Source organism: Toxorhynchites rutilus, chromosome 2 (assembly GCF_029784135.1).
Source record: "Toxorhynchites rutilus septentrionalis strain SRP chromosome 2, ASM2978413v1, whole genome shotgun sequence".
Taxonomy (NCBI): Eukaryota; Metazoa; Arthropoda; class Insecta; order Diptera; family Culicidae; genus Toxorhynchites; species Toxorhynchites rutilus.
This window is the reverse complement of record NC_073745.1, coordinates 67,808,004-67,833,769: the sequence shown is the minus strand read 5'-3', so window position 1 is coordinate 67,833,769 and position 25,766 is coordinate 67,808,004. Positions and strand designations below refer to the sequence as shown.

The window sequence follows — 25,766 nt, the reverse complement described above, 5'->3', positions numbered from 1 at the left end:
ACAAATGTCGTATATTGTCAATATATGGCCACACTTAAACATATCTTGTGTTGTACTTATTGCATCGGGTCATACTATACGGCTATTTAATTTATATATTTAAAGACGACAATCTGTGCTACAAGTGCCGTTTTGACAGTGTTGTGATTGTCCTTTTCAGTCTCAAGTTATAGCGCGTCAAAGATGGAGTCCACCAAGCAAGAAATTCGCCATATTTTACGTTTTTACTACCTGCGAGGTAAAACTGCAACGAAAGCGGCCGAAAAAAATCGTGTAGCTTATGGACCCGATACTGTAACGATTCGCACAGCACAGCGTTGGTTTGATCGATTTCGTTCTGGTGTAGTGGCTGTCGAAGATACACCCCGTTTTGGTAGACCAATCGTCGTGGAAACCGATAAGATCGTTAAAATCATTCTAGTAGACCGGCATGTGAGCACTCGCTCGATTGGCCAGGAACTGGGTATAGACCATAAAACCGTTTGGAATCATTTGCAGAAGATTGGATTCCAAAAAAAGCTGGATGTATTGGTGCCACACGAGTTGACGCAAAAAAATCTTTTAGACCGAATCAACGCCTGCGATGCACTGCTGAAACGGAACGAACTTGACCCATTTTTGAAGAAGATGGTGACTGGTGATGAAAAGTGGATCACGTCAACAACCTAAAGCGAAAAAAGTCGTGGTCGAAGCGCGGTGAGCCGGCCCAAACCATCGCCAAGCCCGGAATGATAGGAATAGGTGTCAATAGGACAATAGGAATGGTGTTGTTTTCCACCAGGACAACGCTCGGCCTCACACATCTTTGATGACCCACCAGAAACTACGGGAGCTCGGATGGGATGTCCAATTGCACCCACCGTATAGTCCGGACCTGGCTCCAAGTGATTATCATCTCTTCCGGTCCATGCAAAACACTCTTGGTGATTCTAAAAAGCAAGCCTCAAAAGAGGCTTGCGAAAACTGGCTGTCTGAGTTTTTTGCAAATAAGGAGGGGGGTTTTATAAGGGGGGGAAAATGAAGTTGCCTTCTAAATGGCAACAAGTTTGCGAACAAAACGGCGCATATTTGACTTAAATTGGATAATTTTAAGTATGTTAAATAAAGCGTCAAATTTCGATCAGAAATACGACATTTCTTCTTCCCCAACCCTATATATCGTATTCTTCACTATCAAATCCATAGTCAATGGCACCCTTCGGTATCGAATTATCATCGATATCTCGGTTTTCGCTAATCGCTCCGTTCAGTCCGACTGCAGAAGAGAAATGGAATTGAAAAACGACAAACGGGAGAAAGAGATGTTGGAGGTTGAAAAGTTTGGCAAAAAACTTCTGCATTTTATCTTTCGGATAATGTAATCATCATACCACTTCGTTTTGCCAGGAAGAGATTATTAATGCTCAAAGGAGGAATCGAGTCCTCAGAGGAAATACCCAATGCAAATTAGAATCGACTATCGATTGCGGCATTCGTACACAAATAATTTTATAATGCAGCTTTCATCAAAGTGATTTCTGCGATATGGTGAAATATCCACTACATCATGTCATATATTTCGTGTTCTTCATTATCAAATCCATAGTCAATGGCACCCATCGGTATCGAATTATCATCGACACCACGATTTCCGCTAAATGCTCCTTTCAGTTCGGTCTGCAGAAACTTTTCTGAATTCTAGTCCATCAAATTTGGTGTCCCTGAAAAAGGCCGTTGATTATATGCTAAGGTACTAAGGTAATAATGACGAAAGCGGAAGCGCGGCTGTTTAAACACGCTCTCTTACGATACGACGGGCCAGCTGGATGTCCTTGGGCATAATGCGACGCGTCTTGCGTGGATAGTACACAAATTGGTATATTGGCCGACTATATATAATATGCCTCGCTTGCCTCCTGCAGTGCCATAACGGCGGATGTCCTGGGCAATTTCACGAACCAAACGCTGCAAAGGTAGCTTGTGGATCAGCAATTCGGTCGACCTCTGATAGTGACGAATTTCACGCAAAGCGACGGTTCCCGTTCGGTAGCGATGTGGCTTCTTTACACCTCCTGTGGCTAGTGCGCTTTTCCGAGCTGCTTTCGTGGTGCCTTACCACCGGTAGATTTACGAGCTGTCTGCTTGGTCTCAATGAAGTGAGTTCTCACGGTACGTGAGTAGTGGTAGAAATGGACGAAAGCAAAGGAAGCGTCATGTTTTATACTCACCCGTTCGGGTCAACTGCAGAAGAGATATGGGATAGGAAAAGAAGAGCATAATGCATAGGCGTCTGAGTGCGACCGTCTATGTCTCACATCGCCGCATCAACTGAATGGATTTCCAGAGCGTATACAGTTTCAATAACCTGTTTTCTAAGCAATATTAAAGCTATTGAAACAAGTTTTCGGATCAATAATAAACAATCATATAACTCGTGGACATTTTGTCTTTCGAATGAAATGATTATCATACCACTCCGTTCAGCCGGAAAAGAGGTACTAACGTTCAAAACCTTGCAGTTTAGCTTCACTCTTTCGTTTTCGAAACTTTGAACTTACACCCCGGTACAGAAATGAAAGACGTAGTGCTACGTCAAAATTGACATTTCTGTACACTGAAAACATTAACTCGAAAGAGATACATAATACAAAATTCAATTCGATTCGAGTTTGAGTTTTCTCGAACCGAGTTACTCGTTTCGAAATGCGAAAAGCCACCCCAGATTTAGATGTCATCATCATCTTCGATTCGCGTTAACAGGGGAATGGTGTCGACATCTGGATACGACATTAGTTTGTATGAGGCCAACTACTCTCTATCAGATTAGTCGGCCCTGAGGCAGTTTTAAATTGCTAATATTTGTATGACAAAATTTTCTTGGCGTTATTTACCTACTAAAAGTACGTTACTCTGACCCTTATTTACACTATTTTCTTTGAACTTTCAGATATTCTCACCAAAATTTATCATTATAATATAAAACTATCTTTAGACACAATTTTTGTTATATATTTTTTCAGCACTTGCAAGCAAAAGTGATTTTCATTTACATAGAGTACTAATTTGATCTGGAAATAATAATTTTCATTCATAATTTTTATTTTAAAGTGTGATCATTTCTTCTGAAAACCCATATTGTCATGCCTACTCTCCCATTTCGTAATACGGAGCTCAATGCCGTCAACGCGGATATTACATATTCAACCCACCTGTGGGCACAACTTACTGAGGCAGCTCACATCTCGCCTTCCATTTGGCGTACGAACACAAGCATGCACATAAATATGTATAAGAATCATCGTCAAAGAAATCAGTGAGCACTGCATCCCGGTTTAGTTTACCTTCTTATGATGTGTGCATAGGTTGGTTAGTACGAAATTGGTTCGACTTTCATTGATACGGTACAATTCGATTGATGAATTATTGGTACGTCTGTGAGACTTGAACGCTTGAACCTTGAAATTGTCGTAACTCTTTGGAGAGAAAAAAATAATCCAGACTGCTGTTGCTGCTGATAGACCTGTAGAAGGTGAGTAATATTCTTGATCCTGCAAATATATTCCAATCTAAACTCACATGAAGAATTGAATTGTCTGTTTATATTTACTAGCATGACGCAAACCCTATATACTTTTTAAAAATAGCTTCAAAAATTATTCTCCACGTAACGTAACTTTGACCTATCCCAGGGATTCACCGATTCGATCCAACGCCCTCACACGCATTACATAATTATGATTTTCGCACGTTTTCCTTTTTCCACACGCCGACTGTTTTCCTGTAACAAAAAAACAGGATCTCTGTCTTCCTCCCCAAAGAAAAATCCTGCTTAGTTTCAGTTTTTTGGAATACTTTCGCTTGAGTTTGTCGTCTCCGAGGAAAAGTCGATTTTCTTCGTAACGTCTATACGTGCTCTCATTTTCATTGAATTATTAATCTTGCAGGAGATATCCTACAAGTTTCTTGTGGGTCTGACCACTTCCGAACACCGGCTAGCGTTTGCAGAAGAAAAATATATACTGCTTCATGGCTGTCACGGTTAGTCAGGTGAGTAAGCCCTCTTCTGCATATTAAATGATAGTATACATATAACTAGGTGAAGTTGTAATGGATGGGGTGTTTGTTTCATTTGTGGATGGAAATGAAGTGGAAACTATGTCAGAATAATCAAAAATTTGCATTTCATTTTTGCATTTCGCATTTCGCATTCGCAAAAATGAAATACAATTATGCAATTTTGAAAAAAGGGGTGGGTATGAGAGCATGCTGCAGGTGATCCGTCATTGTACTTGTTGCACCCACTTGTTGCGTGTTATTGTCACAAACTACAACTCCCCAGATATACAGTTCGATCTATCATGTATAGAATCATGTGTAGACGCCAGGAATTTGTGTTCTCAACTTTCCTTCACCCAGAGTATGTCATTTGCTCCCTTTGTCTTTTACCCATACAATCCCTCTAGAATAGAAAAGAAAATGTAAGAGGTTGTATCTAGGACACGACCGCATACTTTCGACATAGAACTACGCAATTATATTATGCAATCCACTTGTTCACCACTTCGAATATTATTTTAGAATGCATCAACATTTTTGTAAATGATTATGTTCTTCTTTACGAATAAATTTGATTAATGTCCTTTTACGTTTGATATGATTCCTAGGACTACCAAAATACGTGAACGGAAAAATTGTCAAACGATCATTGTATTTTACATTTCCCTCTGTAATTATTGCACATCTCATGATTACATAGTTCTCTAACCGCAAAAGTTCATTCACCTCTAGTATCTGAAATGACGATTTTCCCAGGCTTCTCAGTTTAAAAGTACATTTTAGGAAAACATATTCCGGTCTGCACAACGACAAGCGTGTACAAAAGTACTCAACACCAAAAAATACCCTCGACTTGCATGTATTTGCAAAGCGGATTCCCCCAGGCACATTGATTTTTAAGTCCGTGTTAGGAAAACACAGCTCAGTGGGAACGTAAATAACCCCAACTTCCATGTACATTTGCCGAGTGGATTGCCACAGGTACATCGATTTTGAAATAAATAACGATTGACATTTTACAGTTATTCAATTGTTCATATCATAAAAACTAATACTTCATTAATTGTGATAGACGCGTAGAAATATTTCCTATCAATTGATGCAAACATCTTTCCGATCTGTTAAGAAATGTTCGAGTTATAAGCATTCGAAATATGGGTAGGGTTAGCACACAAATCGGCAGAACAAATGTATGGGAAAAAAGGAAGTTCTTCCAGTTTTCATTAATTTAAACCGTTTAAAGATTAGCGAATTGTATAGCATATCAAACAAATCTTAGAGAATTTGTTCACAGTGAAAATAGTTATTAACATTAACTTTATTTCATAAAAACGTGACCTGTTTTCTGATTTGGCACCCTTCCTGAAAGGCGTAGTTCTACGTCAAAAAGCATGTAAAATGCCGCCGTACAACCAAACTGCACATTTTCCGTCATCTTATCAGCAGGCAGACGCCGTTCGGCTTTGGGCAGTTTCCGATTATCCCGCTCAGGGAAACACATTTTGCCGCCTTGAACCGAAATATTTTCAGGGGCTCTGCGTGGGAATTAAGTCACACTGAAGTTGCACATCTCCGAAGTGCATTTGGTGTGATTCTCACCGTTTGTGAAATATTCCAAGCAGAAATTAAAAAAACTGTTTTTTTCATTAAAGTTTGTATGTGTGCAAAAAGGCAGTAGAACCTTTTGGGGGAACAACTGGAAATTACATGAAGACATGAGTGGTCAGCAGTAACGCATTGAAACTCAAAATTACGGGTCAAATATTAATAATGAGCGTTACCCTAAAGATGCACAAGGAAAACGAACAAATTATCAACACCGATATGTTCCATTTTTTAAATATAGCAAGGTAAAAATAGATAAATATTTTATAATGAATACGGATCGGGACGACCGTACAATGAAACGAGTACGGCTCGGGACGACTTTATGGGTAGAAAAGAAAATGGAAAGAAATGCGGATCGGGAAAACCGTGCGGTGTAAAAATTGAAGTAAAAAATTTGCGCATCGGGACGACCGCCTAGAACAAGAACGGGCTCTGAATGACCGTATGGAGAACAGAACTTGGCTCGATATTTTGTTAGTTAAACGTCCTCAATTAGCTCATCAATTTCAAAGGTGGTTCAAATGTTTTCTGTGAAGGAAAAAAACACTGAAACGAAATCCACATGCGTTTGTTCTTTTCGTCTTTTTTGACATAGGACTATGTCTTTGATTTCTGTGTAGGGGGGTCACTCTACGAAAAATGTAACGATTTATTAAGAGTTTTCAAACGCATATTACTCAAAATGGTTATGGCGACATATGTTGTGTTATATATCAGACAGGAAATTTATCCAATTGTAACTTGTAACATGAACAGTGAATATAGTAAAAAAAAGTTAACAATTTGACGATTTAATTTGGTATGTTTTCTTTCCACTGCACTATCCACTCGCTTCCTCCCCGACGCAACGAGCAATCTTTTTGCCTAAATTCGGGCGTTCACTCATAATGTGAGTTGATGCGTAAAATGAATTATTCTTCATTTACCGATAATAGGCATTAATTTTATATTATATTGTATGTCGACCAATCAATTTGTGCTCAATTCATGTTTTTATCGTGTAGGTCTCACTACTAACAATTCGTGTAATTGTGGTCCAGGATGTCATAATATCGAGTATGTTGTTTGGTTATGTAAAATGCAATAAATGAATTTAAATGGCTGCTGATTTAGAAGATCGAAAGGGTATACCCACGTAAATCAGATTATGATAGATTGAGTATTCGCGATCCTTCAGGGCTATAAAGTTATTACAAACAATGTTCCGGACAACGTGGTAACGAAGGAGATAATGCTATTTTTATCTATAATATATTTTTGTAGTCATAGATTGATTTGACTGACTTATACAGGGTTTTCCATTTCGGGCTTCCGAAAGTATACAGCCCTGCGCTGACAACCGTTTGATATAGCTGTCAACCAAAGCGTCATATCGTTAGTTGAATGTCTGCCATTTTACAATATGGATCGTTTTAGCATCGCACAACATGTTAATTTTGTTAAATTATACTATAAAAATGATGAATAACCGGAAAATGTTTTTCGAGCATTACGGACGGATTTTGGTCGTCATGGACGGCCTACAGAGCACACAATCGCTAATGTAGTGCGTAAATTCGAACAAACTGGATCCGTAGCAGTGTGGAGGATGACCCGAATGTTTCAATTCCACGGCGTGCTCAGCAATTGGGCTTGTCAAACACATCATTGTGGCGAATTTTGCATTTGAACCCGCTAGACTTTTTTTGTGGCAACATTCGTGAAGTTATGACCGAGATACCGCCCCATATGTGCCGAAAAGTCATCGAAAATTACCTGTTCCGGATCGAGGTGTGCGAAGAAGCCCTAGGTGGACATTTGAATTATGTTGTATTTCACACATAATGGCATAAACCAAACTTTAATTTGAAATAAAAGTTTCATCGAAATTTGAATTCTAAGTGTGTTTTATTTCAATTTACTTTCGGAATTTAAAGTTGGAAAACCCTGTATTATATGTTTTTTTTTATTCTTTATTATATAGACTTTCAGCCGTCCTGTATTATGTGTTTCAAAATGATACATGATGACTCTTTGTCTTTTTCTGCATGATTGAATAAACAGAAGAAGAGTGTAGTAATGGCTTTAATTGTATTTTTGTGTTTCGAATTCTACCACGTTATCTCATCTAACCCGTTTAAAGGATATAAGTACATTTTTCCCATGTTTTTCCAGGGCATCCATATGATGTATCAAATATGAAAAAATACATATTTTGAACAATGAAAAACTCAATTTAAATGCAATTACTACACACAATCATAGTCCTATGTCAAGAACCCGTCCGTGCCCCTAGGGTCAGACCCATCAACTTTTTTTTTCATTTTTTCGGAGAAGAGAGAAAATGTGTGACATGCCCAATTCTGGCAACACGGGCATCGTCAGTTAAGCGATCAAGTGGGCTGGGCACTCGGCAAATTTTCCGTTATCTTATCACATTTTCCGTCATCGTTCGGCTTCGGGCGGTCTCCGATTATCCCGCGTACGCTCAGAGAAACACATGCCTGATGTTTACCTTGGGGAAACATTTAACACGTTCGCCGCTCACCCAGATATGGGTGACACTTTCATCGTTCAAATTGAATAGAACTTTTGAAAGGAATTTGATAGAATAGGCACCTAAGTGTAACTATAGGATATGTAGACAAATAATAAAATTATAACCATATTATATAATGTTTATACTATACTGTTTATTAACTTATAGTACGGATGGTTTGTACTACAATTTTTGCGATGTCCCATGACTTTGACATGTGTTATTGTCGCCAACTCCTTTTTAAATTCAAAAAAATCTTGCTAGATCATGTAAAAGTTGATTACAAACTAAGTTTGATCTTCATTCAATAGTTTATCCGCAAAACTCAGAAACGTCGCGTTGAGCGACGAAAGTGTTAAGAAACGCTTAAAAAGACGGGTGGGTAATGTCGGGGACATAACCGGAGTGACGGAGGACTATACAAAAGGGACAGCTTTTGTTAAATATATATTTTAAATATATTGTTTTATTTTCTTCTCCTACGTGAATACTTATCTATCCACCTGAAAAATGGATTAGTTTACTGTTTACTCTTTATGAATATGTTGATGGTTCTGAAAAGAACCTTTGGTGTCGTGTTTTTGTTATCACTCGATATTCCCATCTTGTTCGGTTAAACCTTCCTGTTTAGCTATTGCGTTTGCCACTCGCCACAGCTTTGCAAGCCAAGCCGCAAACTCTATAATCGCTGTTAGGTATACTGGTGCTCCGGCACCAATCCGTTCGGCCTAGTTACCCTTACGGAGCAATCAGTGATTGCGACCAACAGGGAACTGGAGACCTGCACGGTTCGAGTGGGACTTTGACTTTCCCTTAACTTGTCCTCCTTTGTTACGTCCACGATGCCGATGCCGTACAACCACACGGGTTTACGGTTTGAAAGAAAATAAAATATTTTTTTGGGGTCCGCGTGTTTTTATACGCTACACATTTACACGTACACACTCACAGGATAGAGACAAATCGGCAGACTCAGCCAGAGGGGCGAGTCCAACGAGACGAACGAATGAGCGTTAAAAAGGAGCGATGGCAAAAAAAAAATCATTACGATTTGTTCGCTCGTTGGATTCACATGCAGGCTAAAAAGGGTCCTTTTCAGGATCACAAAATTATCTTCAATCTAAAGAGTTTATTGTTTTGTTATCACTCGATATCCCCATCTTGTTCGGCTAAACCTTTCTGTTTAGCGATTGCATTTGCCACTCGCCACAGCTTTCACAGTTGGAAAATTTCTTCCCATCCAGCTTGTGACATATTTTACAGTAAATTACATTCAATGGCACGTCACATTACCACCACTCAGTATCGGATTAGAGGTAATTTTAACCTGTAATTGAACATTTGCAATGACAGTGGTACAGTGTCGACTTACAATGTGGGGTCATAATTTGGATCTCTATGTTTACAAAAATGTCCAACTAAATAAGTCGCATTACATGTCCGTCCAATTGGCTAAATGTCGAACTAATTGTAAATTACTGTACTTTCAATCTGGAAACAATTTAAGAATTGGTGAAAATTGAATAATCAGGAAAGTCCCCAACTATCAATAAGCTCAGAACAACTGCCAAATTCACATACTCATCAGATCCTGGCAAACAAATTATAAAAAAATCAATTTGTGTTTTATTATTATTTTGGATATTATTTCAGAAAGCATTGAACTGTATTTCCTAAACTCTTTTTTGAAAGGTTTAATGGCCCTGATAAGCGCCGTGTTTTATGGAATGGTTCCAATTTAGAAAACTTAGTACTCGTGGTTTTGAAAAAAACCATTTCGAACGCCCTAGATGCCGCCTTGTTCTGGATTTGCCACCAAAGCAGTTTGTATAAAGAACAAACTTTTTTATTCTGCTACCTGATGCCGTTTTGCGATTGCGTTTGCCACTCGCCACTCGCTGCAACTGCCTGTTGTTGTCTTGATGTGTTCTGTTCTGAATGCGGGTTTTCTTATCGTCGCGAGCAGCTTTACCAGCCAACTCGATCACTTCGGCGGCCGAAACTATATAACGCCGGCTAGGTGGACTGGTGCACTGGTACTAACGCGCTCGGCCTAGCTACCCTTGCTGAGCGACTGGCGGATACACCTACGAGGAACTGCACACCTGCACGGTTCGAGTGGGACTTGCCTTTCCCTTAACTTGTCCTCCTTTGTTACGTCCACGATGCCGATGCCGTACAACCACACGGGTTTACGGTTTGAAAGAAAATAAGATATTTTTTGGGGTCCGCGTGTTTTATACTCTAGCGGTACACACTCACAGGATAGAGACAAATCGGCAAACTCAGCCAGAGGGGCGAGTCCAACGAGACGAACGAATGAGCGTTAAAAGGGAGCGATGGCAAAAAATACATTCCATACTGATTTTAACCTCCGACCGAGAAGGTCGTTCTTTTTTCAGCTCGGCATTTCGAATTCCTGGACATTGGACTAGGACGTCTCTCGTTGGCGAGTTTTGAAGGAGCATCGTTATCATTATTGCAGCGCGGCAGCAGAAGAAGAAGCAGATAGCAACGGCTAGTGTTGACCGTTAGGAGCGGGCGCTTGCCGGCAAACCGGAAAAGCGCGCGCTTTTCGGCGTCACCAACGCCACACCCCCTTTTTTCTTTTGGGCAGTGTTGACAGTTTAATTGTAGCGAGTAGTGATACTAAATTAAAATATAATTTAAAAAGAAGACGTGCCCATACGGACAGTGAAGTGACTGGTGAAAAACAAGTTCAATAGCGTTTTCGCGATATTGGTGGTTTTTCAAGTGCTTTCGTATAAAAAGTTGTATTTTCTAGGAACATATCCCCAAGTGTCAAGCCCCCACAAGAATTATTCAGTGCTTTAGTGCAAAGGTAAACCCACCTGTCGGCTATACCTAGGGTGTAGCCAGACAACAAAATGGCTTCCAGTAGCTCCGGGCCTCCTCAAGGCCGGGCTACAAACCTGTACGAAGGGAAACCTACCCAACGTACCTCTCCAAAGTGGGCCGACCCACTCAACGGCAATTTACAAATTCTGCTCCTTCGTGCAACAGGAGAGAACGTGATCCCTTCCAATCCGTTCATAGTTAGCGAAACTATCTCCAACGTTGCGGGGGATAAATTTAACAGCGCGCGACCACAACGAGACGAAAAAAAGAGGACGCAGTATGTTCTTACAACCAAGGACAAGGATATTATTGGTAAGCTCCTTTCTATAACTAAATTAATAGATGAAACCCCTGTTGAAGTTATCTTTCACCCAACATTAAATCAACGCAAATGCGTTGTCACTTGCCGTGATGTCATTGACATCAAAGAATCCGAACTGGTTACTGAGCTTTCCGATCAAGGTGTGATCGATGTCAAGCGTATTACCAGGAAGGATAACAACATTGTTGTCCCAACGGCAACTTTAATTTTGACCATTCGTGGAACGGTTGTTCCCGATTTCATTTATTTCGGGTTCATTCGAGTCGGGACTAGAAACTTCTATCCTAATCCCATGCAATGCTACGAATGCTACAAATTTGGGCATACGACCAAGCGATGCAATTGCGGCCAAGAACATCCGGAACAAAAAAACAGAAGCAAACATAGTTTGCAATGCTTCAGCTTTTTGTGTCAACTGCCAAGGAAACCACTCCTCTTCCAGTAGGAATTGTCCCGTATGGCAAAATGAAAATAAAATTACCAGAATCAGAATCGATAATGGAATTTTAACAAAGAAGCAAAGGAACAGTTTCAACTTCAAAACAATGGCTCTTCATTCGCAAGTGTTCTGCAAAACAGACTCACCAACTTGCAAAAGCCAGCACCCACATGTAACTGCAAATGTAACTGCGCCTCGGCCGCTTCGGCCACTTCTAGTCGCGAAAGCACCCCCCCAATCGACACCACATTCGATACAACCATGACAGATTCAACAACTGGTAGTTCATCAACTGAATATGAAAACGAATCAGTTGTCTCTATGGATACGTCTGATGTTCCAAACAAAAACAAAAACAAAAGAAAAATAACTAAAGGATCATCCTCAGAGTCAGATCAAAAATCTGAAGATGAGGCCCAAACAAACAAGGACAAGAAAAGAACTAAGAATGAACAAAGACAGACACCAACAACAAATAACAATACAACCCCAACAGAAAACAACAACAACAACACACATCAAACAAAAAACAACAATAACAACAACAGCAACGCACATTCAACAGAAAACAATACAAACACAACAAACACTCCAAAGACTTCTACACCAAACAAAAATAACACCAATACCTCAAAGAAAGCTTCTCTTTCCAAGGGTAAAGGACCATCGAACTAATTCTCTTTGAATAGTTCAAACATACACACAATTAAGACTTAGGAATTAGATTTAAAAACACCAACACAGAAATTCGGGATACAATGGAACATCAGAAGTATCCGACAAAATATTCTAGAATTGAAAATGCTTATTTCAAACTCTAATCCCACAGTCATAGCCCTTCAAGAAACTATGACACCAAACAATTTCAATTAACACTTCATCTCAAAATATATCACATATTTCAAAGAGGGTCCCAACCCCTCAAAACACGGAGTTGCAATCGCAATCAAGGATGGCACTCCACATGATCTTCTTCCCATTACCACTGATCTTCAGGCAGTGGTAGTGCGCATTAAACACCCCTTTCCAATCACCGTCGTTAGCATCTACATCACTTATGATTCCGATCCGAACACTCTACGCGGCCAACTGGACCATCTGTTCGCCCAACTTCCCGCCCCAATCATGCTTATGGGTGATTTCAACGCCCACTCATACGCCTGGGGAGGTGCATACCTCGATCGAAAAGGATCCATCATTGAGGATTTCATATCCGACCATTCTCTTCTCCTTCTTAACAACGGCCAACACACCAGAATCCATTATTCTGGTACTACTTCAGCCATCGATCTCACTATAGTATCAGACAAACTATCTTCAAAACTTTCTTGGAACATCCACGATGATACTTGCGGAAGCGATCATTTTCCAATCTTCACTTCCTTCGGCCAAACTTCTCCAGAGTTTTCAACAAGGCCAAGATGGAAATTTGAATACGCTGACTGGGCTGGCTATCAATTTGACATTGAAAACCGCCTCTCCGCTAAACGAGATTGGACAGCCGAGGAATTCTCCAAAGTTGTCCTAGAAGTTGCAATGGTGCACATCCCCAGAACCAGTGGCATCCCTGGCAGGAAATGTGTCCCATGGTGGTCGCCTGAACTGAAGGCAGCGATCAAAGGTCGACGTAAGGCCTTACGCAAATTAAGAAAGGCCCATCCGGAAAGCCCACTGAGGCCCACTCTGCTTACAGAGTTCCAAAGGGCTCGCAAAGAAGCTAAGATTGTTATCAACACAGCCAAGCACAACAGTTGGGTTAAATTCGTCAGCGAAATTAATCCCAACGCGTCAACAAAGGAGTTATGGAGTAAGATTGGCAGGCTTCATGGCAAGAAAAGGAGCAAAGAATATAATCTTCTAATTAACGGTCAATACACCAATGACCGGAAAACCATCGCCGATGCGTTTGGAGATTTCTTTGCATCCGCCTCCTCCAATCAAAACTACGACCAAACCTTTCTAACCCACAAAACGGAATGCGAAAGAATTCCCATCGATTTTCATACCGATGTGGAATTTGACTTCAACAAAAACCTCTCCCTCAAAGAGCTCGATTGAGTACTGAACAAAGTCAAACAAGGATCCACAGGACCTGATGACATCAGCTACCCTATGCTTAAGAATCTACCCCATCTCGGGAAAAAAGCACTTCTGAAGCTCCTCAACAAAGTCTGGGACAGTGGAACCCTCCCCAGTTGCTGGAAAGAGGGTTTAATGATCTGTATCCCGAAACCAGACATGAACAATCATCTTCTTGACAATTTCCGCCCCATCACTCTCCTAAGTTGTGTTGGGAAAGTCTTGGAAAAAATGATCAATCGACGCTTAACGACTTTTCTAGAGTCAAATAAGCTGATTGATCCCAGACAATTCGCCTTCCGTGCGGGAAAAGGTACAGAAGATTGCCTTGTAGCAATCGAAAAAATCCTAGACGACGCAACTGAAAAATTACACCACATTGATATTGTTTCCCTGGATTTATCCAAGGCCTTCGATCGGGCATGGAGGTACCCAGTGCTGAAAAGCCTTTTCGACTGGGGGATTCGTGGGAGATTAGGTCTCTTCATTAAAAGTTTTCTAGAAAACCGGTCTTTCAAAACCGTTATTAACAACCACCAATCTTCTCTAAAAATCCCAGAAAACGGCTTCCCACAAGGCTCAGCACTTTCACCAACCCTCTTCAACATTGCCATGCAATCTCTATTCGAGATTATCCCGGACCATATAAAGATCATAGTCTATGCAGATGACATCACTCTTATCTCTACGAGCTGCTTCGGCTTAATTCAGAGAAAGAGGCTTCAAAAAACCTTAGACTCCATCCAAAACTGGGCTCTAAAAACAGGTTTCAAAATTTCCCCGGAGAAATCCAAACACATACATATCGGAAAAGCTCTCAGAAGGAGAACCTATCTTCAGCTCAACAAAATCCCGATCCCTACAATGAGGACATTGAAAATACTAGGGGTTACTTTCGACAAGAAACTCAACTTCCTATCACATTCCCAAAAGACCAAAATAGCCACCAGAAAGAAACTGAACATCATCAAGGCTATCGCAGGCAACCTAGCCTCTGGTCATAGAAAGACGCTGCTAAATGTTGTATATGTTTGGTTGGTCCCACAAATCCTGTACGGAATAGGCACCTTCAGCCGTGGAGGGGACAGGGTGTTAAACACCATTCAACCAATTTACAATAAAGCAATTAGGCTCGCAATTGGCGCTTTTCCCTCCAGTCCTACTCTTGCTGTAATGGCAGAAAGTGGGCAACTTCCCTTCACCCACCTGGTAACAAAAGCCACCACCAATAAAGCCATCCGTCACTTGTCACTCCCCGAAAGCGACCACAATGTCCCATTAATACATAGGGCTAAAACATGGTTCAAAAATCTCACGAACAAAGATCTTCCCGATATATGTGAACGTTCATCTGCGACGAGAAGAAATTGGAACGTCAAACCGCCGAACATTAACCTTGAACTTCTCAAGGCAGTTCGGGCGGGAGACCCTTCTCCAAAAGTCAAAGCCTGCTTCAATAACCTCGTTGCATCCAATTTTCAAATTAATCACCAGGTATACACAGATGGTTCAGTCAGTGCCGATGGAGTTGGATGTGGAATCTTTGAGAGTAGATACACTGGTAGCTTTTCTCTTCCACCGCAATGCTCCATCTTCAGTGCGGAAGCTTTCGCCCTTTTAATAGCTACCCAAGAATGCACCCATGATTTTCTTCTTACCACAATATTCTCCGACTCAGCTAGCTGTCTCCACGATCTTCTGAGTGGAAACAGCAAACACCCATGGATTAAGCAAACAGAAGAGGCTGCTTCAAATAAAAACATCTCCTTCTGCTGGGTTCCTGGTCACTCAGGAATCCGCGGAAACACAGCCGCCGACATACTGGCCGGCAAGGGCAGCAAAATAGAACCCCCAGACATGCCCTGTCCTCCATCTGACATTGTCCGCTGGGTAAAACAGCAAGTCCGTGAAAGTTAGGACATAGGCTGGATAAACAGCCGTCCCACTCATCTTCATAAAATCAAAAATTCCACTCTCCCTTGGGAGGACCGTCTCAATAGTAGGGAAAGGCAAGTCCTTACCCGTCTTCGAATTGGGCACACTAACTTCACCCACTCACACTTGTTCTGCAGAGCCGAAAAACCCCAATGTGCTTGCAACGAAGCTCCGGTTTCCGTTAGCCATCTTTTACTTGAATGTCAACATACCAAAGATGCTCGAGTCCGACACAACATAGGTCAGAGTCTCCGAGATATCCTCAGTAGAGACGAGACCCAAGAAACCAATTTAATTGCGTTTCTGAAAGAAACCGACTTCTTTGGTAAAATCTAAATCGAAATACTAAATACCTTGGAAATTGCTTATTAAAGTTCACCACTTCACAGTCATGTATGCGTGTTTATGTGTGTATACACATGTATGTACGGGTCGGAAGGAAGGAAATCATACATGTGTATACACGCATTCAATAATAATAAATAACAAATAATATAATATATACTCACATACTCACATCTATCTTCTATCCATTACATTATACTTTAATCAACTTCCTATTCCTACAGCCAAACTCACCAAGGAGGATAAATTCATTAAATAAACCTCTCCATTTTTCAGCTCTACTATATACCATTAAAATCAAAACCACTATATTTTATTATCTATTCAAACTGTATTTCATTTCATTTCAAAAAAAAAAAATCAATTTGTGTTTTATTATTATTTTGGATATTATTTTAGAAAGCATTGAACTGTATTTCGTAAAATCTTTTTTGAAAGGTTTAATGGCCCTGATAAGCGCCGTGTTTTATGGAATGGTTCCAATTTAGAAAACTTTGTACTCGTGGTTTTGAAAAAAAAAACCATTTCGAACGCCCTCGATGCCGCCTTGTTCTGGATTTGCCACCAAAGCAGATTGTATAAAGAACAAACTTTTTTCTTCTGCTACCAGCTGCCGTTTTGCGGTTGCGTTTGCCACTCGCCACTCGCTGCAACTGCCTGTTGTCTTGATGTCCACCGAACCGAATGTGTTCTGTTCCGAATGCGGGTTTACTTATCGTCGCGAGCAGCTTTACCAGCTAACTCGATCACTTCGGCGGCCGAAACTATATAACGCCGGCTAGGTGGACTGGTGCACTGGTACTAACGCGCTCGGCCTAGCTACCCTTGCGGGGGACTCCAGACCAACACGGTTCGAGCGGGATTTTGCCTTTCCCTTCACTTTTCCTCCTTTGCCATGTCCAGACATGGTTGCTTGGGTTGGTTTGTTGATGTGTTGTGATGCGAACCGATGTGGTGTACGGTTTGAATGAGAATGATCGTTACGGCAGCGGAGCGGGGATTTTTAAGCTGACTGGCTGGCTCGAGAATTACGCATGTGCCAATGTTTCATTCATTTTTTTTCTTTTTTCTTTCCAATCTACTTCATTCTATTTCGCTGCTACTCTGGTTGCCCGTTTTGGTCGGTACGATTTGAGGAGTACAAAATGGACCAATCAAAAATGGGCACATAGTGCATTTGGACAATGCTTGATATTTCACAATTATTCAATTATTAATCTCAAGAAAAATGAAATGTTAGGGGGTCTTCGTAGCCTAATTGGTTGCGTGTCCGCTACTAAGCGAACGATCATGAGCTAATAACTCAGGGCCCCTCAACTGACCATCTTTGTGTGTTATTCTAGCTACTACGTCCACGCAACAATCATCATGTGTCGGTAATCCCAGTCCCTTACCGCTCACATTACGATCTGCTGCATCGGTAATTGGTGCTAATTCTAACACAGCAATGGAAGCCTCATATCAGCAGTCCCGTTGTGAACAGTCCAACTGTGAACATTCGAACAATAGGAATATTCTAACGCCGAAAAAGGCGGCATGTGTTGTGTATCGATAGAAATGGAATACTCGGCATGTGTTGTGTATCGATAGAATTGGAATATTCTTAGGCCTAAACAGCTACTGTGTTATACATAAAAAAAAAATAAATGTTTATCGATGGATAGGAATCTTAAGCCTAAATAATATATAACAATAGTTATCTTAACATAAAAATGTATACGAATAAATTCGGCTCTGTGACAGCTGAATTGCTAAATGAGCCTAATAAACGGATGGGATAAAAAAAAAATGAAATGTTATTCATTATGATAGATGCGTAGATATATTTCGTATCAATTGATGCAAAAACTTTTGCGATCTATTGAGAAATGCTCGAGTTATAAGCGTTCCAAATCTTTGAAAATCTGAGAGCCACTATATCGGTTTGGTATGGAATTGGCCAATCGACAAATGATTTTTTTCTACGTGAGTGCTAGGAATGACGCTTAGATCGTTAGGAAAATCTCCAGAAGAACTGTCAATGGGGAACTCAATTAAGGAGAATACAAGCGGAAAATGTCAGTGGAGAACATGATTTTTTGTCTCCTGTCTGTTGAATAGGGGTTCAATTTGGACGTTACCCACGTCCACGACGTTAGTAATTTTCTCTCGCGCTCACTCGTAATCTCAGTAGAAACCTCTGCTCTGTTGATTCTTAATTTGTTTGCATTCGCGATGAGCTGAGCACTCGAGGTCGCTCGAGAATTTAATTTGTTTCCAGGCGGGAGAAAGCTCATTAACGCAATTTACCTTGAATTTTACTAAATACGAAAATACGACATGCTTTCACGATCCACGATTCCTTGAAACATTAATTAAGTTTAAAATAAACCATATAAGCTACCCTTTACGCGTCATAAAACAAATACTGAACCAACGAATCATCGGAACGACCCGCCGTTGAGTGCGGAGAAATACGATCTCGGACCGCTTGTTTTTATTTCGTTTGCTCTCCGCTCATCCTCCCCCTTATCAGTCGGTCGGTGAGTTGAGGCATTTCTCAACTCTCCTCGCATGCTGACCGTGAATTCAGTCTCGCGTTGGCATTTGATTCACGTGGTTCCCGTGTATATTTCGCGATACGGGAAACAATTGTAATCATTAGAACGGTTTTGTGAGTTTCGTGCAATCGACAATTTGGCCTTTATTTTGCTGAATCATTCCAGTTGTGTGATTAGCAGCAGCTTGTGTGTTGTGATAGCATCCCTCCGCAAGATGTCGGAATTCGATGTGAGTATTCAAGTTACGCAATGCCAAGGTGCCGGCTTTTGTTTTTTTTATTTATACAGTGTTGAGAATTATATTTATTATCTCACATGGGACCCTAACAAGGTAACCGAAAACGCTTGTTTGTATACAAAGGGGGAGAGGAGATAAGAAAGAAAGGTGTTGAAGATCTGTTCGTTCCGAAGGGAATGTTTTCACGGGCATACGCACAAAAACTCTGTTTTTCGCATTATCAATCTATTTGTTCATTGTTAGTCTCGCCAGAATTCTGTTGTTGAATATTCATTCGTTGCCGTTTCAATAAATATCTAAGAGGGGGTTTAGAGACGAATGAACTGCAAAAGTTTAAAGTCTCTATAATTCAAGACCTTCCTTCTAAGAGGGGGCTGGTGCACTGAAGCATAGATTTTCACGCTTTTTTTTGGGCTGTCGCCACCGTATAATTAGAGAAGGAGAAAATGTATACAAAAACATCAAACATCAGAGTTGTTTCATCCCGACTGGGGCAATGGTTTGTTCGTTCTTTATTTATTGATTACGGTTATGTTTTCGGAAGTTTATTACAGTGAACTGTTCCAATTAGTGGGGATATGTGCTTTCACATATGGATTCAATGGTTCAATAATCATAACACGCATATAATTAATGGGTTTATCATCAATATTCATATAAAAAGCAGTTTATTGCACGAGGGAAAGCGAATTTTCCTATAACACGATAGTGGTTTTCGGAGGAAAATCTAATTTACAACATATGGCATTTCAATGCACTTTCACAAGGAAACTAATTTCATTGAGAAATTTTTGTTTGTTTTTGTTTGATGTGAGGAACGAGGAAACCATTGAAAGTGTTTGAAGATAAACACGATGGCAAACTCAACAACAACTTGTAGAACAATTGAACATTGATCAATGAACCGTTTTTGACGTTAAATATCAGAAAATGCAACACAAAGTGATATACAGTCAGTCCGTGCAAAACCGAAATAGTGATTCTCAGATTTTCGTGAAAAGTGGTTATATTGTTCTTTATCGCAAAATATTAGACCCGTATTTTTTCATTTTTTTCATTAGGGTGACCATTTCCTGGTCCGAAAAATAATTTTCCTCCTTTTTTCTTTTGATTTTGTGTTTAAAATTATTGATTGTACAGATCGGACTCGATTATCCGGAGTATTTTATTTTTGGATCAGACATTTTGAATATTTTGTTAATATGCTTCATAAATTTGATCATTTGAACAAAATTGAACGTAGCTAGGTAGAGGAGGGGTCTGGAATCTGGTTCCATACAATTAGTTCAGATAATCCGCAGTAGATTTATACGTAGAAATTTGTAAATTTAAATGAATATTTTGAATTAATATTGAAATATACTTAATATGATAATTTAATGAAACATGGGTGTAGCTAGGATGGGCTGGGTTCGTTTAATATGCTTAAATATGGTTGTCCACAGCGTACTTTTTGCTTCAAAAATAATAAATTCAAGTGGAAATATTAATTCAATAATCATAAATAATATGGTCATTCGCAAAATCATGAACGTAGTAAGGAAAAGAAAAAGTTGAGGTAGGAGTGTTGAAATTGTTCCAAATAATACAAAATCACTACCTTTGAATTCGCTTGGATAGTCCAAGATGTTTTTTTCGATTCCCCATAGATATCTAATTAACATATGTTACGATATTATCGCGGAGCAAAATTAATAAAACTTGTTTGGCAAATAATTATTTTATTAATTATGATTTAATTTATAATTACAGGGACTCGATTATATACAGTCTTGGATTATCTAGAGGCGAATGAACTGAAAAGTTTAAACCCTCTTAAAGCCAAAAAAGAAGAAGAAGACAGTCTTGGATTTATCTTCACTGTATATAATCGATTCATTTTTTTCCTTTCAATCTTTTTTATGCATATACTCTTCGTTTTTTGAAAATAAAAGATGAATTTAATTTTTCGATTCAACCCCTTAAAGTCATAACATACCTTTCTCATATAAAAAACCGAATTCATTCGAGAGTTCACATGTTCGAATTTCAACAATGAGAGAGTTATAGAACTTTCTGTTTGTTTTGGACTCAGTTGCCTCAAACTGGCGATACATTGAAAAGTACGCTACAGAAGACGATTCTGTTGCTTCCATTGGAAAGATAAGAAAATTTAGTACAGAATATAGTAGTGAAACATCTAAATTCTTCTTCTTCAATGGTACTAACGTTCCTAGAGGAACTTCGCCGTCTCAACGTAGTATTACTTGCGTCATTTTTATTAGTACTTAGTTAAGATTTCTATGCCAAATAACACGCCTTGAATGCATTCTGAGTGGCAAGCTCTAGAATACGCGTGATCACAGTGCAAGTCGGAGGAAATTTCTTTGACGAAAAATTCCCCTGACCAGAACGGGAATCGAACCCGAACACCCGGCATGTTAGTTATGACGCTAACCACTCGGCCACGGGTGCACAAAACATCTAAATTACTGGATTTAAATAACATTTTGGAAATGAAAAACTTCAAAGTTAGTAATTTTTAATTTTTTATTATTAATTTTATCCTAAAAATTCGTATCAAACATGGTTGTTTCTATCAATTGAATTAAAGCTCTCTAACCGCTCTACTATTTGTTCTTTGACATCCAACTTCTATCTTTCTTAATTTCGCTGCAATATCGATATAAACAATTCCTGGGGGAAATTCAAGCAAAATCTTCAAAAATCACGATTTTTACCACACTGTACATATAATAGCCACTCAAATTTATATATATTTGAAAAGCAAAAAAAAATTTTTTTTTCAAACTGTATATAATCGAGTCGAAAATTGTATATAATCGAGTCTGATCTGTATTTATTATTTATTTTTTTCCATGTGCATCAGAGTGTAATGAAAATGGTCATCTCAAATTTACGAATTTACGAAATTTCCTGATAAATGTTGATTCCCGCAAAAAATACACTATGCAAAATTTCAGCGCAGTCGAACTTTATTTGAGTGTTTCGAAAACCGTAAAATCGCCCAATGTACATGAGTTTGGGAGTAAAGTGTACATTTCATGAGGGATTGCATAATTTCGGAGTTTTGGAAAAAATATATGATATCCGCTCACTCGAAACTGTGGATTTGTTCCATCCTTTTTTTGTTAGTTTTTCATCTCAAGCCTTGAGAAGAGCCCTTGTGGAAAAAATGGGTGGGTTATATCTATGATATAACGGCATGGTTGACGTAGGACTACTGTTATCTTGGTAAGTATTTGTATTTTATTGAATAACTTATGGATTGAATGAAGCAATTGTCGAATTCAATTGAATTCAACATATTTGCTTTGTAAGTAAAAAGTTTGAACAGTTGCCATGTAAGACATATTCATGCATTGTAATAGATTATGTTCTCCGTTACAAGTAAATTTGATGAACGTCATTTTACGTTTGATATGATGTCGAGGACTACCAAAATATGAACGGAAGAATTGTCAAACGATCAATGTATTCTACATTTCCCTCTGGAATCATTGCACATCTCATGTTTACGTAATTCTCGAACCGCGAAAGTTTATTCACCTCTAGTATCTGAAATGGTGATTTTCCCAGACTTCTCAGTTTAAAATTATTGGATCCTGCTGAAATGAGAATAATCTGTGAACCTGAAAAGAAACATATGAGAACCTGAAATGAAATGAATATAAAAATACCTACCTTTATATACACATATACTTACTTTATATACGTATTTTATAGCACATAAGTCACCTATTATATTCCATGAATACGAATTGTTATAAAAACGAAATAGAGTTCAGTTAGAATAAAGAAAGCCACTTGCCAACATCGTTCTTTTGCGACAAATTAAAATTCCGATAGTCCAACAAATTTTACCGAGTTCGAACAAATCGCAACAAGTACGTTTTAAGGAAAGATATTCCGGTCTGCATAACGAAAAGCGAGTACAAAAGTACTCAACACCAAAAAATGCCCCCTACTTACATGTATTTGCAAAGCGGATTCCCCCAGTTACATCGATTTTGAAGTCTGTGTTGGGGAAACCGTAAATCGGGCCAATCAAAACATGGCAGTTAGTGTGTTTAGATAACGCTTGACATTTTACAGTTATTCAATTGTTCATGTCATGAAAAATAACATTTTATTAATTGTGATAGACGCGTAAAAATATTTCCTATCAATTGATGCTACCAATGTTCGAGTTATAAGCATTTGAAATACGGGTAGGGTTAGCACACAAATCGGCAGAAAAAATGTATGGGAAAAAGCAAATTCTTCCAGTTTTCATGAATTCAAACTGTTTAGAGATTAGCGAATTGTAATGAATGGCATATCAAACAAATCTTAGAGAATTTCCGATTCGAATGGTATGCAAATAATGAGAATTCGTAGTTATTAACCCAAATTTTATTTCATAAAAACGTGACCTGTTTTTATTTCATAAAAACGTGACCTGTGATTAGGCATCCTTCCTGAAAGACGTAGTTCTACGTCAAAAAGTAAAAGTTAATGTTGATTCATGCAAGCCGGGGATACATCTGCACCCGCATGTTTTATTGCACTCCGAAAAGTGTTTTCCTAACACGGATTACAAAAACGGGTACGAATACAACGCTTTGGCTCGGTTATTCAAGATTGCATTGGAAGATATGCCTTCATATCTTCTGCTTACTGAATTTCTACACATACCATTTGATGATTAGGCAAAATGTTAATAACCATTTGCTGCGATAACGTTTATTGATTAAACAAAATTTCAACATTACTCGAGAATTAATCAAGCAAATGCAACCAAATTCGGCATCTGGAGGTTTTAGGGTGCAATAAATGATTCTATGGTGATTCTATACTCCTCCCCCTCTCTAAGGGGCTGCCATACAAATGAAACACAAATTTCTGCATTATTCGAGAATCAATCAAGCAAACGAAACCAAATTTGGCAAAATAACAATAACAAAAACAGGAAGTGGGTTATATCTATGGTATAACCGCAAGGGTGACGTAGGACTATCGTTGATTTAGAGATCATTTGTTCGAAGTTGAATCTAAATCCATTCTGAATGAATGAATAAATGAATATTTGGGGGACTTCGAAAACGAGAGCGTTACGTTGGAGGCACAAGGTTTTATGCATCCAATATAGGATACGAAAAACCTTGTTCTGAAGAATAATCTTCAGAAGCTAACCTGCTAACTGTACTTGATTGACAAATCACAAACCCAAATGTATTATATGGATATTTTATGGATAGAAAACATTAAAATAAACTCTTTCGCTTGAATGTAATTTTCAATTCCAAGGGGAACTGGCAGATTATTTTCCAGCAACGATTAGATATTTCCACATTTTCCTCGATACTGGAAGCCCACCAGTGGTTAATACTAACTCGATAACCTCCTGTTAATAGTACTTGATTGAAAAATATTTGGTCACAGTGTTACACGGATAGAAAACATTCAAATAAACTCTTTCACATGAATGTATTTTTGAATTCCCAGAGGAACTGGCAGATTATTTTCCAGCAATGATTAGATCTTTCCGGAACTTTCTCGATGCTGAATGGCATCCAATCGGAAAGAATTCTGCGCGTGTATGTGTCGATCCTTCGCCGTCCACCTCCTCCAGCACGTTAGGCAACGATGTTGTCTTGTCGATGTCCTCACGAAAAATGAATGTGTCTCACCACCAGAATATCGCTTAAGTATGCTTTTTGTGCGTGATTGAATCGAGAGAAGGCGTGGTTTATGATGGCAATTTGGAAGGCAAACTAGAGGGGAATGAACTCTCTGAGCCCGTTTTCTTCTTCTTCTTGAATGGCGTTAACGTTCCGTGTGAAACTTTTGCCGTCTCAACGTATGCATTAACTAGCGTCATTTATTAATACTTAGTTGAGATTTCTTAAGCCAAATAACACGCCTTGAATGTATTCCGAGGATTAGCTCTTGTATACGCTTGACCAAAGTGCAAGTCGAAGGAAATTCCTTTGATGAAAAATCTTCCGGCCAGAACGGGAATCGAACCCGAACACCCGGCATGATAATGCGAGACGCTAACGACCCGTTTTCTAGTGATGACAAGTTGTACGTACGATATTTTGTTTTATTCATGAACTATGTCACATCGAATATTATTTCCAATATACAAGCACTCAGTTCCTTTTAATGCTCTATTTTCCAGGTCGTCCCGGTGGCGATCGGCGTCCTGGCGGTGGTCGCTGGCGCGGTAATCGCCAACTATCTCCTGAACAGCAAAAAAGACAAATCCAACAAAGCGAGCAAATCGGACGGGAAGAAATCCGTCGAGCCACGCACTCTGGTTGACTCTCAGGAGAAATATATGCTGCCACTGGTCGAGAAGGAGGAAATCAGCCACGACACCCGACGGTTCCGGTTCGGCCTCCCTTCGGCGCAGCACGTGCTGGGGCTTCCGGTGGGGCAGCACATTCACCTGTCGGCCACCATCAATGAGGGGCTGGTGATACGTGCGTACACTCCGGTTTCCTGTGACGACGATCATGGCTTTGTGGATTTGGTTATCAAGGTGTACAAGCGGGGTGTTCATCCGAAGTTTCCCGAGGGTGGAAAGATGTCGCAACATTTGGAAAGTTTAGCCATCGGGGATACGATCGCCTTCAGAGGCCCCTCTGGTCGGCTGCAGTATCTGGGCAATGGAAAGTTCTCCATCAAGAAGCTCCGAAAAGACCCGGCGCAAATTTACGAGGCTAATAAAGTTAGTCTGATTGCGGGTGAGTTAGCGGTGGTCTTATCAGCAGTACGTGTCGTGTGTTATTTGTTTCTTTTCGATTTGTGTGCATGCTTGCAATCAATGCGCGACTGTGAGGAAGGTTAAAAATATGTTA

The 25,766-nt window shown here is 39.6% G+C and overlaps 1 protein-coding gene across 3 annotated transcripts in view; it reads left to right on the top strand.

Annotated features, from left to right (window-relative positions):
- The first annotated feature begins 3,301 nt into the window (after positions 1 to 3,301).
- The window catches only part of LOC129765920 (NADH-cytochrome b5 reductase 3), a 36,336-nt gene continuing 13,871 nt past the window's right edge, over positions 3,302 to 25,766 (top strand). The window contains exons 1-3 of one of the 3 annotated variants that reach the window (XM_055766367.1): positions 3,302 to 3,508; positions 3,924 to 4,026; positions 25,085 to 25,652. In XM_055766367.1, coding sequence (XP_055622342.1) covers positions 4,006 to 4,026; positions 25,085 to 25,652 — 589 coding nt within the window. In that variant the 5' untranslated portion in view covers positions 3,302 to 3,508; positions 3,924 to 4,005. Of the gene's footprint in view, positions 3,509 to 3,923; positions 4,027 to 18,708; positions 18,910 to 25,084; positions 25,653 to 25,766 lie in introns of those variants that run through there. The other 2 variants (XM_055766365.1, XM_055766366.1) reach the window with 2 other exon arrangements.